Source organism: Mycteria americana, chromosome 2 (genome assembly GCF_035582795.1).
Source record: "Mycteria americana isolate JAX WOST 10 ecotype Jacksonville Zoo and Gardens chromosome 2, USCA_MyAme_1.0, whole genome shotgun sequence".
Classification (NCBI taxonomy): domain Eukaryota; kingdom Metazoa; phylum Chordata; class Aves; order Ciconiiformes; family Ciconiidae; genus Mycteria; species Mycteria americana.
The window spans coordinates 29460583-29475343 of NC_134366.1; the positions used below are offsets into that span (position 1 = coordinate 29460583).

A 14761-nucleotide genomic window follows, 5' to 3' on the forward strand; every position below is an offset into this window, starting at 1 on the left:
CACACACCACGTAACTCCAGCCTGGCAGTAATGAGTAAGCCATGGTCAAAACTGCTTACTTCATAACCACTGACAGTCAGCAGATGTGAGCAATTCTCTGACCCTTGTGAGGATGTAAGGTTATGGCTGGCTTGAATATTCTTCCTTTTTCCCCCCCTCCAAAAAACAAAGGTTGGTTGTACCATCTTCTGATATATTCAGTGATGGCTATCACAGAAATTGAATCCTACCAAGTAGTTTTCCCTGTCTCCTTTATGGAAACACATAGACATTTATCTTACGCCTTTCTCTCTTTTTTCCTACTGCCTCAACTCCTTCTCAGCCCTGTGTTTATTCCTGCTGTTTTATAATGTACCTTTTCCAACTCTCTTGTGTCTCTTTAGGGATGGGGAAAAACGAGAACCTCCTCACACATTACGCATGTGATTCCATAAATATTATACAGTGACATGAAGATTTTTTTTTCACTCTATATTTTTCTTCCACCCAAAGCCAAGTTGGATCTGCAAGAGCAGATTAGTTCAGGCTTAGCAATGGGGAAAAAAAAAGCAGGCAAGAACAAAATGTCTGATCAAAGATGTAAATTAGTTTCTGTAAAAAGAATGATAGATTAGGATTTTCCAGGCCAGAAAAAAAAGAGATGACTGAGGAGGAGTATGATGGAACTCCATCATACCACACATACAAAAGTTGTAAAAGACCAGACTTCGGTCAACACAGGAACCAGAGGGCATTATACCAAACTAGCTGTTTGAACTCAACACAAGGACAGTGGATCTTTACACAGCATCTGTGTCAGTACGGCAGCTCTCTGATCACAGTGATCTGTTGTGATGGCGAGAATTTACATGGGTTCAAAAGGCAACTGGACAATATTGTAGGAAAAAACCAAACGCTACGTCTTATGATGCCTCCGCTGATCACAGCACTACAAGAAAATGCCACTGTGTATTTGCTCTATGCAACTCCCTGGTTGCTAGCATTGGTCACCAACAAAGACAGATGATGGACAGACAGTGGATTTTTGTTTGAACTAACGTGTCCATCCTTAAGAATAAGGTAACCCTGAGGCCTGTTTGCAGGTCAAGGTGGGTTTGTGAGTTTGCTATGCTGGATTCAGACTGGCTCAGTGCCTTCTCATGGTGGGACAACTCTCTGTTCTGTGGTCTAAGGCAGCACAGATACTTCAAATGAGCTTTTCCAACAAGGTAGTAATCTCTTTAACACCTGTGTAACAGCAGATTTTCCATTATTAAAATTCAAAGGCATGTTGAGTTACATAATATTATAACTGTAAGAGTGCTCAGTTTCAATTGCCAGGGTGTATTCAAGCACTGCCTATGCCCAAACATGCCTAAATAACAGAAAGCACGTACAAATGCTTCACATATTGTAACTCTATGACAGTATGTAAGCTTTGCATTCACACAGACTCATCTGGAGAAGGGGTGGGGGCAATTTTGAGATGCTCCAACATTTCTACAATTATAACTGCACTGCAGAGAGAAAGTCAGATCTCAGTACTTTACCTTCATAAATTTTTTTACCCCCTTGTACAGGAGTCTACATATATATTAAGACCTGGGGTTTGAATTTTGGAAATGGATTGCCAAAACCTACAGGATCTACCTGGACAGGCCTCACTTACCCTTCCAGCATCCATTGCCCAAGCATGCAGGCAACACTCCTCTCTCCTCGTTCAAGTCCTAGAGGGTTGTCTGCTGAGTGACACTTTTACTCATGATATTTAAGAGGGGAGTGGTGCACTGAACAGTGTTATTGTCTACATGAATCCTCTGGGAAAAACTATATATAGCTAATTTTTTTTTCATCTTTTTTATTTTTAAGAAGGTAGTTTGCTAAAAATAAATATTGCTGGAGCAGCCCTACTACTGGGTTAGATATTTAATCAGAACAGGCCCATCAATTGAAGATATTCTAAATTCATATGCCGAAAGTCTTCCTGCTATTCAATCAACAAGGTGTTCTAATTGCAGATGTCTCAAGAGAATGTGGTTTTTTCCTTGCCTGTTTAACTTTTTTTTGACTTAAATTTGACATATTTTCCTCCCTACTATCAATACTATGGTAGTGCAAAGGCCTGGATCCAAACGTGTCTTTGCAGCGGCAAAGATCCAAATCAAATTTCTCTGAGACATGAAAAGTATCTGTGGTAAGTAATATTGCTCTCTGTGCTAAATAACAACTTTTTGAACAGCTGCCCTGCAGCAATAGGAATACACTTCCTCCTCCATTATTAAAAAATAATTTAGTCCCTTCACAGGAAAAAAAAACAGGTTGAAAGGTACAGCCCAACAGCAACAGAAAACCTCTGAAGTTTTTTTCTAAGGAATTACCAGGAATTAAGGAGCTATTTTCCTCCTCCTTCCTGATTTCTGCCCCTCTACCATGGCCCAGTGCAGGCAGATATAACATGTCATTTGGTGAGAGCACAGCCTCTGCAGAATCCTTTCCACTTATCCAGCAGCTGGACACAGCCCTGATCAAAGCTACATTTCTCAGCACAATCCAGAAAGTCCAACCAGCCAAAAACCAGACAACAAAATCTTTAGCTTTAAGCCTCACAACAGCTTTCACAAACAGAGCAGCACAGCGCAGTTCCACAATATGAATCCAATTGCTCTACCAGCAATGAGGTCATTGCAACAAAACATAAAAAGGAATATACAAAGAAAATACAATACGTCAGCTTTTAAAAAAATTTCTGTCAAATACAGGATGCAACCAACTCTCAAATATAAGATGTGGATCACTCATAACTCCAACCACTATTTACTGTAAAATAATAAAGGAAAGTTTTGTTAAATTTAAGAAGCTGAAAGCAGCAAGTCTTCAATTTTTCAGAACCATACTCCAAGTCATTATTGAAATTAAGATCACAGCACAACATAAAAATAGGGCAAAGCAAAAGAAGTTACTGAGTCGCTCTGTCTTAAAAGATTCAAGAGCCTCCAAGCTCACAGCCCTAGAAATGGAGAAGGTATTTTTACTTTTCTGCAGCTTAACTAAACTGTCTTAAAAATTATTTTGAATTAAACAGATGCTAAGCATGTTTACACAAGACTTATTTCAAATTAAGAGTTGTTTACTTGAATTTAAGCTGGGGAAAATACATTTTTAAGCTAAACTGATCGATACTATCCTCAAAACGCAGTGAGTGTTTACAGAGAGTTCTGCACTAGTTAAGCTCCATTTAGACATCACCTTTCAGAAAAGCAGCATCTCTGCATAGCCATACACCTTCCCCAGAAAAAGGGCTATGTGTACTCCTGGCTTTTCCTTTCCAAAAACCTTCTTCAAGTACATAGCCCCATGCTCCTTACATGTTACCTACCAACTTTCCTATCTCCTGCCTGTGCAGAAAGAAATCAGCTCCAAATGAACACATCCACGCTGTATGCAGGGTAGGGCCCAACCTCAGCAGCTTTGACCCAAAGAGCTGTAACTCTTGCTCCAAAGGAAGGTACAGGGGGGTAGCAGATGGCTGCAGTCAGCAGCTACATCCCAGCTGACACCACTGCTGGCTGCATGAGGCTTCTCCTCTGTTTTTCTCCAGCGTGAAGACAAACTACATATGGTTAATCTGTTTAACTTCAAACCGTATCAAAGGAGGGAGTTGTCGTGCAGTCAGATATGTGAAAACCAAGAGCTAGAGCGCATGCAGCCCCTCTTCCTAACTCATCCACATTGGGTCTTTACAGGAATAAACTGTGTATGAGAGCAGCTCTACCCCTCAGAGCTTACACCTTTTGGCTACTTTCTGATTATCAGCCAGCACAGAACATCACGTGATCCTCAAGCTATTAAGATGGAAAGGTTTCTCACAGTAATTTTATTCATTTTTACAGCTTGGATCAATACGCAAATTATTTTAAAAAGGGAACAAACATGAAATGACAATTTAAATGAAGGGAAGGCAATCAATTGCTTCTAGCCTTGCTAGAAGGTCTGCTTTTTTCTACTTTAAGAAGCCTACATAAATGCCTCAACTTTCTGTTGTTAACAAGGTTCCATATTAGTCAAACCCAGGATGTGCGCTTCACTAGGCTGAAAGTAAAAAAAAAAACAACACCATGTTGACACTAATACAGACCTTGAAGCAAGGACATACAAAGAATAATTACCAATTATTTTTCTATTCTTGTGATCAGGAGACTCAAATTGCAACCAGGACAACATTCATCTAAGTAGCATTACTTCAGAGTCTTGGGATGGAATTCTACATTACGAACCCCAAATGTAGTTCTAGTAGTGAGCACACATCTGTCAGTCTGCAGTTGTAATTACCACAACAGCATGCTTGGACATATACTATGCTAAACTGCAAACGGGTGCACATTTTTGTGCATGAACATATATCCTCTTTAGGGAAGAGTTTGGTCCTGATAACTTCGAATGTCTCCTCTCCTCAAATGGCTACGAGGAAGTTGATAAAATCCAACAATTCCTTGTACAGATGCAAATAACTTTATGTAGCCTGAAAACAAAGAGTCAAATTTTGTTAATATGATGAAAGGCTGCAAGTTGCCAAAAATGGTTGCAAAGATTTGTAGCAAGAAGCGGGCTGACCAAAATAAATGGCAAAAGCAAAGATATAAGCTTTCAGGTCTGAAAGATCATGTTCAGCTCTAAATCAGAAGCAACCTGGACTTAGAGTTAAAAGTGCTGAGAATTGCTCTGAGTTTATCATAACTCAATTGTGTTAATCATATTAGACAACCCGAGAGCAAAGGATGGTTGGCACACATGGTGCAGGGAGGGATGCTGGCAAGTGGAGAGCAATTAGACAGTTAGCCCCCGCAGGAAATGAAGATAGGTAATTACTACCTTTGAACACTGAAAGACCAGAGGGGTGATGTAAAGAAAATTGTAATATAGCATAAAACTAATCTCTCTACTATGTCCATGATTTTATTCATCTAGTAATTACACAGTTCAGTTTATCTCATTTACTGAAGATATTTTGGGGGTCTTCTTGAATCTTTTATGTGGAATGTCCTCATAGTTAGAAAATGTCATTTATATTTTTCATTTCTTTCATCCAAATGAAATTCTTCGGGGCCTGAGCAAGATTGTTACTTGACTCTGGGTCCTTTCTGAGTGGGCAGATGGGGGGGAGTGAATAAGCTGGAATTAGGTAAAGAGATGTGAAAAGCTCAAGTTCAGGTGCAGTAACATTTCCCCAGTGAAAGCACCATAAAACAGTAAGCTGGCCTGCAAGATCCTCTTGGCCATTGTAAAGGTTGGTGGGATGGGCGGACGTATGAAGTGCTAGGGAACGCCACTGACACGTATGCTGCAAATCCTAGCTGGATTTGACACCAACACTCCAAGAAAGATACCTGTAACAAGATCACCATGATGACCAAGTTGCCTTTAATATTTAGTGCCCAGATGCTCTGACTGTCCTGAGCGCAAAGCCACTCTGCCTACAGTGCTAATGCAGGAGTAGAAGTCCTACAGTTGAGGTTTTGGGTTTTGTTTTCTATTTAACCTCTTTCAGCACAGAATATGAAATGGCACCCACTAATAATCATGATTCATTTGTAACACAGTATCTGTTGTACATAATCCCGTGTGTTGTTATTGCTCCAGTTTGCCAGTGATAAACACAACTAAATAATATGATATTACCTGAACTGAAAAGGCTGTTAAATAGAAAAATAAATACATGATGATTAATAAGTTTCCTGGTTGGCATTTAATACATCAATAAGTATGCCTTATTTCCCTCAAAACAATGTAATTATATTTTGTCCAGATACAAACTCAGAAAGATTGTACTTATAAAAAACCCCCCAAATCTTTCTGTAGTGCTCTTCAGACTTCACATTGTGCTATCACAGAAGAAACAACATTTGAAATCTAATCAGGGTTCAGGTAGAATATCCCTAAAACAGAGATGAAATGGCATATTAGCCATTTTTCTAGTTAGAACAGTACCTTTTGGTTTTGGAGGTTTTTTAATCCTCTCTTCAGTTTGGTTTCATTAAGTGAAGGAGAAAAATCAAACATGGCATCGTTGTAATCATTCAGAGCCTATGTAGCACACAACTGAACAGCAAAGGCCTTATGAAGTAAAAGCTGATGGACTACATTATGTATGTGCCTAGGCATTTTAGGAAAGTATAAGAGGAATTCCTGGGCAGTGGTGACCACAGAAAAACACGGTTCTCTTGTGTAAACAATGTTTCCCCCAACAGCTGTATTCCCCTTCCTGTTTATTCTTCTCTCCTGCAGAATTCTCTCAGTTCGGTCACATCTGTATTTCATTTATTTTTAAAAAATATTTCTTTAGCTATCCTCCTAGCCTTTTCAGATTATTAAGGCTGAGGGAATTTTCCAAATCTCATTTCTCCTTTCACAACCTATTCTGTTTACATTTTTACACTTCATTTAGGTTCTGAATTCACATAATGATCCACATGGGTAAGAGGCTTTGCCCACACAGACCAGTTTGCAGGGTTAGAGTCTTCATGTGAGCAAAAGAAATTGTCTAGGCAATGATCTTTCCTTCGTGATTTTAAGACCAAAACACAGCAGAATAATTAAGTGAAAACAGTGTTCAGTTGTTCCTTTCTTTTTTTTTTTTAATTTCAATATTACATTTAATGCTTACACATTTCTATGATTATTAGACATGAGAAAAATTCTTGGAGTTTAATTTTTGTCACATCATATTTGAGAGTGCCTTTTTAATATTTGGGCTAATAACAATTATTACATTAAAGTTGGACTTAACATTACTACTGATTTAAATCACTGATTTTTTTTTTTAATGTATTTGTTGTATTCTATTGAAACATTACAAGTTCTGCTAATTATGTGAACAGAAATTTTTAGGATGTGTCTGCCTGCCTTTTCTTGAAATAAACAGAAGTCTGAAACTGCACAACAATTAAACTGTCTACCTTTTTTGGATTTCAGCTAGGTTACATGAAACAAGGTTGTTAAAAAATATATTGTATCTGTAGTCTAGCACTTCATTTTATTCTATTTTACAGCCATTTTGTTGAGTTTCACCTCAGACTCTTCTTCCTTAAAAATAACTGAACAGATGATGAACCGCCTCTCAAGGGCAAGCATCAATCTCTGGGAGCAACTATATTCTACAAGCAATACCTCTTAAGATGATGTAATCTGTTCCAAGAAGCCTGTTTCTATTTTTAAGTGGCATACTCTTACCATGCTTTTAAAAGGGCATCTCCATCACAGATTGTTACTTTGCTTTTAAGCCAGTAACAATCATCAGTAGTATATAATATACATGAAATGGCTTCAGAAAATCATTGATTTTATCTTATTGTCTACCCCGATTCTTACAAATGGTACTTGAAATTGTAATTTAAAGTTATAAGACTATAAAATGCTTATACTGTGAAGAACAGTTCTGCTTACGGTCATGTTTTCAAAAAAGGCGCATCTTTCACAACTGCCTTGAAAGACTTGAGCATTTTGTATGTAAAGTATCTTGAAATGTTTTGGTTTCTCCACTTAATGTTACTGAATTTGACATTGGAGAACCTGGAAAGAACATTACAGCAGAAACTGCACAGAGAAAACACGCTCAGCACTGAAACTCCATCTGCTTTTACAAGGAGAGACAATAATGACAAAGCAAAACCTACAGTTTTGTATAAGGAGCACTTTTTTTGTGTGTTTTGTTTTTCACTACTATAATTTCCAGGTAAATCATTAAATTTAACATTTCCAACACCATATACTTTCATATTAAAAAAACACTTAAAAATAATGTTCTTACTGCTATTCCCTACCAGAATGAAACCAAACATACTCTTGGTGGCACAGGCATGTCACAAGAAGTGATAGGCGTAGGTGTTGCTTATCATCATATTGTAAGAGCATGCTGTTATCTCTATCTCTGCCATCACATCGCTACACTAAGATGCGATTCTCAGAGTGCAGTGTGACACCGTTTTACTAATTTTAGAGTATGCAGCTATCTTGCAGCAAGTATTATTGGATCTCCTGGAATCTCACCTATTCATCTAATGAGCAGCAGCAATCAAAATCAGCAAACAGATTGGGGGGGGGCTTTTTTTTTTTTTTTTAAAGGAAGATTTTGAACCAAGAGTGATAAAGATGGACTATCAAAGTCATAGATTTTACCATCTCACATTCCTAATAGATTTTATGAAAGCCAGCATTATTTTTCACATTATAGTGCCACACATCTCATATCTAATGTGTGGTCTACTAAAGCTAGTCAGATCTTTCTGACATTTCCAGAGCACAACAATCATCATCTGCTCTCTCACATGCAAAGGCCTACATTTTTGTCACCTAAAGGCAAATGCGCTTTAAGTTTCAAGATGAAGTTAACCTTGGGAATTAATGTGGAAGTATCACCTAAAAAGAAATAGAGACAATTGCTGTCTACAACTTTTTTTTTTTTTTTTTTAAATAACAAAGTTGGTAAACAGTGACTACCATAGCTGGCTCTAAACATCAATCGCTTACACTGCTATTTGTTACTATGGCAGCTGAGAGTCTATTGATTACACCACTGTGACTGCAACAGCCAAAGACGTTTTTCTTTGAGACACTGGTATACTTTGCTGCTTGGAAAACCAAAAGACTTTCCAGCTCAATATCATTTGCAGATGTAATTATCATTAGCACATTTTCTTTTGGTTGACTTTTTAATAATTGAACTAGAACATCACCCATATCCACAAAATTTCTAAGAGTGTCACCTTCAAATGAATTATATTTATTGTATGTAGAAAAACACTTAGAAAATATATTACAAATGCACAATTTTGTCCTGGCAGGAAGAGAGTTTAGCTGATCTGTAAGGTATTTTCCATCTTCATGTTCTATGATCCTCTGAAACTTTGTTTAGTGTCCCTCAGCCAATATTCTCAACTCTCAGCTCCTTAGAGCTCTTTTTCTAGCAAAGTTAAATTCATTTTTCCAGTAATCACTCATAAGGAACTGCAACAATCCAGATTTGCATTTTTTTCCTACTAATTTAATAATTTGATTAAAAATGCAAAATAACAAAAAAATTCTGTAATGTTATTTATAAACTTGTGTTGTTTACGTACTCTTCAGTTTGTTAGCCTCCAAATGCCTACAGATTTCCTTTTCGTTTTTTTACCAGGAACTGAAATTAAGTTTACACGGATGGCAACTGCCAAGTCTGTTCTTATTTCAAAGATAAGCATCATATCTCTTTTTTCTCCTTCCCCAGGCTTTTTGCATTTTCTCAGCTCTCCAAGAGTTTTCAAATGTAAGAGAGAATTAAAAAAAAAAATCCTCCAGCACATTTCCACAGTGCCTCCAAGTTTGCAGGGCTGTTTGCAGCTGTTGTTAACGGATAGGTGAGTAGCAGATGATGCTGTAACATGGTACAGCCCCTTCATCATAACACAAGCCAAAATGCACTCATACCAGGCAGTGCTAGTAGGCAAGGGGACAGCAGCGGAACAGAGATGTAGGTCCTGAGCCTTCCCTGTAAGGCTGCGGCAGATGTATCTTATCCACACTTGCTGAGATCTTTACAATGAATACATACACTTCAGCGTTTCCCTTCTGACCTTTTAATCAATGGATTTATTTAGATCTTCATTATTCCCCAGCTGTCCGCACAAGCTTTAACTTTTATTTCTTAAAAGTCATTTAACAGAGAACTTGCATAGATCAGCCACTCCCTACATTAGTACATTTATAAAAACAACAGTTTAAGCTATTGTTATATCATTACGAGTTCTTCTTGTTGAACTTTCCTTTTTCTCACTGCCTTTCCTTTTCTCGTCAGATTTATCTTTAAAATGCCATTTAAGGGCATTAATTTTGTTTCAAGTATATAGAGTGCTACAACGAGGAAACTCCAGATAAACTGTGGCCAAACAACTCAGCTGCAAGCTTGCAAGTTTCTTGACAGCTGCATGCAAAGTAACAGCTAGTCATTAAGGGTCCTATAATTGTTTAGGATCTTCTGGGGAATATTCTGACAATTCTTGTCCATGGTAGGATCTATTCCACTTCTTTAACACCACTGAAGTAGTTCAAGGCTCTGCACTGTGGGGTAGGGCCTTTCTAATCTTCCAGAACAAAGAGGCCCAGCACAAACCATGCTACTTGTTACCCCCACAGATCCTATGCAAATATATTGATCAAAACCCAACTCTTTTTCCAGACAGTACTCCATCTAATACATACTGTTTTACAAACTCAGGTATTTATTGCTGTAATATCCAAGTACCATCAAGACAGATACAGGACTTTCACTGTATTCCAAGTAGATGAATCTCATAGCATTTACAAAGCTCTGCTGCAACCAGCCCATGCATCACTCCTTACCATTACACAGCTTCAACCTATTCTTTCTCCCATCTGAGCTTCGTTTGATTCATACAGAAGCAGAGCTCCTAGGAAAGTAGCTTTGGCAAGGCAGAGAGGACTAGACAACAGGGAGAAACAGAGCCCAGCCCTCCAGGTACTCAGTTCTCAGTACACCGCTGCAGTATGGCTTCTCTCAGGGATCCCAGCATGGCCAGCTGGTATTTACAAAGCTACTCCAGCTTTGGTTCAAGCCTCAGAATGAAGGGGAAGCAGAGGAGTAGAAGAATGATGGAAGTGAAATACAAATATAGAAAGGATTAATTTGGTCTATCAATGTAGCATGATATATATCCTGCCACATCACAGATGTAATTTTTCTTACAGTTCGCCTAAAGGTCAGCATGATAATTTTTTCAGGTCTCACTTTTTACTTGTTATGGGTGGCACTGTAATGTCTAGGTTTGATGAGAAAGTCTATATTGCACTATATAAGCATCTGAGATAGCTTAGCGAAGTAAAATTGAATGGCAGAGCCTCTTCTGTATTCCTGTAAGGCAGCATATGGGAGACTGTTGCCTGGTGGCATAGCCTATCACCCTGCACATTGGCATGTTCCTTCTCAGGAAATGCATGGAAAAGCTTAATTTTTCAGAGCTGGAGGAAGGACATTGGGGGACTATCAGCACTTGGGCAACTTGGTCTATATTTTTACAACATCACGGCAGAGCTCATGCTATAGTGTACAGCCACCAGACAGATAAAACAGCATGGATTTCATAATCTTAAAAACATGATCAGTGGTGGAGAATTTGGTAAAGGGGTATTAACTCATACAAATTCTTTTCAATATCACAGCATTGCCAAGGCGCTGTTTAGATTCTCTCAAGCAACACTTCAAACTCTGAACTTGGGATGGAAGACCTCTATACCTAGAACAGCACTGGAGTATCCATAAAAAAATGTTAACAGAAAAAAAAAAAGAACAAAGGAGCATAGCATTTATGGAAGTCCACATGCAAAAGTAAATACTTCACCTGTTTCTTTGGTTTGACTCAAGTAGATAACAACATAAAAAGGCTGTTCTGCAGTGTTCTGGGACACTTTGAAAATGGTAGTATTTGTGGGTCTCACATTTAGACTGACGCCTTCAGAACAGCATTAGAAAATTCTTTCAAGTACCTCATTGTTTTGAAAGAGCGCTACAAAAATGCCAATGTTTTAACTCAGATTTTATCAGCTCTGAAAATACTGACTCAACTATTGATCTTTTAGCCTGAGCTATGCTGAAGGAAGGTACGAAAAACCCATCTGGATTGATTTAGCTTTGGTCTCCAAGCACAAGTACGGTATCTGTATACATAATGATACATTTAGGATTACATTATAAAAGGCTACATACTTGAAAAACAGTCCTACAACCAAGTGATACAAATACTGCTGATGCACTAGGTACATTAAAGATCACTAAACCAGCACTGTTTATTTGAAATAAAAAAGATGTTTACTAAAGTAATACTTAGGATTTTTATAATTAGAAGTCTGAAGAAAACTTCTTTCAAGTACTCCGACAGGATCAGCTTCATTAACTACTTGCTGGTGTATCACTAGATATGCAGTTCCAGATCAAACACTTCTCACTGGCCATGGTATATTTTAGAAACAAAAACCTTACATCAGTAATTATGATATCTTTCTCAACACAAAACTAGCATGAGTTCTTAAATTGTTGTTACAGATCCAAAATAAGCCCTAAAAACCCAGCATTACACTGCCACACTATGGCACAATTAAGATCTGCAAGCAAATAGAACAAAAAGACAATAAAAATAACTCCTCTACTTTAATTATTTAGGACTACAGCATCCACCATTAGTTTTATTTGACTACTACATTTGTAAAGCACTAAAAACAAACTGTTGTGTCTTGTTCAGCAACAGCTATCTAGATACATTATGCTTGAGGATTTCATTTTTGAAATGTTGGGGTTTTTTTCCAAAATGAAAAAAGAAAAAGTTTACTTTCTGCAAGTGTTAAAATCTTCAAAGACTAGTTTGACATGCCTGTTGCACAGATGGGATATGTAGGGAAGTGGATACCAAGGGCATTTCTTTACTTTGTCAGCTACAAAATATAGAGCTTTTTGTTCTCTGCATTACAATGTGATCTGAAAGGTTTTCAGTTGACAGCCAGTCAGAGGAAAGAAATAAAGGTTCAAAAGACCTTCTCCAAGTTTTGGGTTTTTTTTAAACTATTTGAGGTAACGCTACAGAATTTTAGAATCTACATTCATTATTTCTTTACATCAGAATATAACTCATTTCAGACCGAGAATATTTCAAAATACTTAGTATTTCCACATTTTTACTACTAAGTTTTGTGAGAGCTTTTAAAAAAAAAAAAAAAAAATCTTATTTTTGCTGACCTTGAAGCACAGCAAGATGGCTGAAATTTCACATCTAACTTTTTAACTACAGCAGCTTACCATACAAAGCATACATTATTTTAATTACTTCGCCATTTATATAATTTATACCTTCCATAGCATTTGTTTTGCAAGAAAGCTATAAATCAATTTTGTATGACCATTACCAGTACTGCTTTATTCATTCTAACATTCCATTTTTTAAGTGTTTTTCTAATAAATCAAACATTATACATAAGCAATTGGCTGAGGCCAAGACCATACCAATTATTTTACCTGCAAGAACTTGCCATTATAAACATTTCCCACAAGGCATAATAAAATACATGTCTGGTGCCACAAGACTTACAGGAATATCCTGTACTGAGGCATTAAATAAAGATTAGATGACTAGCTGGGGTTTCATTTGTTCCACCCCTTCCTTAATTGCTATTGTCACCACTTCACTTTACAAAAAATGGCATAGCCTAGATGCGTGCCAGTCCTTTCCCGCTAGGACCGTTTATTCAAGCTTTTAAAATCATGAATTAAGTATCTTTCATCTCCAAACACTTTCAGTCAGAGACTGCTCAAGCCTCGATGAACAGGGATTCTCTTTTGTACATTACCTGTCTCTAAGCCACACACACATGCATATACGCACGTACACTTTAATACAATGTTATTAGGCCTCTGTTTTCAATTATCACACAAGTCCTGTAAATTTTTTTACTGCCTTTAGTCAAAGCACAAGCCACCATGTTATACCTAGGATCCTAACTCCTCCTAATAGTCAAGATTTATAAACAGCAAATTGTGAACATTATTGTCTTTTAACAAAATCGGCTCTAGAGCCTCACTAGCAAATGTGAAGTTCTCATGAGCATTCCTGAACTGACTGGGACAGGATCAGTCCAAATAAATTCTATACTTGCACCTGGTAGCAAATCTGCAGACTACCACCTAGGACTTGTAACTTTGGAAGCCCTTTGGGAGGGGAGGAGTAGAGCAAACTCAAGTGACACTGAATGAAGACAATTTATGGAGAGTGCATTCTTAGCAGCTTTAGCGTTTAGCGGTTGCCCAAGAGTCATGCTGAACTGCACGAGGAACTTAAAAACAAATTCCAGATTTGCAACTCCTCCCCAAAATTCAACAATAGCCAGTTTTGAAAATGTTGGTCTTTAACTGCACCCAAAAATTTAGCAGCAGATACTACAGCATTTCTGTTATTCTGTACTTTTTAGTTGTAAAAATCAATTTTCCCTTGCCCAGCTGACAGCAGACATACCTTCTTCCATTAGTCACTCAGGCCTCACAGCTAAGTATTTAAAATTAGATAACCGTCTTTAAAAATATATATTATTTAAATTATAAAGATTTAGGCTGAAGTTGAATAGACTACTGAAAAATGTTGTTTCTTACTATCGTATGTTTCCTCACAGCCCACTGTGTGAAGGATACTGTATTCCATATCAGATTAACTGGAGTGCTGTCACACAGAAAAGATTAGTTACGATAAATGGCATCCTTAGTGCTGCTGAATTATGTCTTCCTCAGAAGAAACAAAACCACGCTTCATTGTCATTCATCAGCTATTCCCTTCTAGGAAACTACAGGAAACTTCATACCTTCCTGAACTTTTCCATCTGCTTATAAAGATCCGGATCCAGCTCCTGAGACACATCTTTCATCCAAAGTAGAGCTCCTCTGTATTCAGTCCGATACTGTTCCATTCGGTTTACTGTCAGCCATGTGTCTGAGATGGCTCTATATCTGAAAGTCTCCACTTCCTGATATAATCTACTCAAAGGAGTACGCAGTGCTAATCTGGGGGAAGGCATGAAGGAAAGAAAGGGAGGAACATGTTAAAGAAGTTGTTCCACAGAGGCAGATGGATTAATACAACTACGGACACTTTATTAGCAATCAAAAAAACATACAGCCAAAATGGTTCACTTAAGTGCTAGTGTATGTTCAGATGGTTCTACAGCTTGGTTGGGGCTTCACATGAATGGGGTAATTCTG

At 37.7% G+C, this 14761-nt stretch overlaps 1 protein-coding gene across 4 annotated transcripts in view; it reads right to left on the reverse strand.

Annotated features, from left to right (window-relative positions):
* Positions 1-14761, reverse strand: part of ICA1 (islet cell autoantigen 1) — a 76623-nt gene that overhangs the window by 38067 nt on the left and 23795 nt on the right. For all 4 annotated transcript variants that reach the window (XM_075492881.1, XM_075492885.1, XM_075492884.1 and 1 more), the window contains exon 7: positions 14365-14563. In XM_075492881.1, the coding sequence (XP_075348996.1) occupies positions 14365-14563 (199 nt within the window). The remainder of the gene's footprint in view (positions 1-14364; positions 14564-14761) is intronic.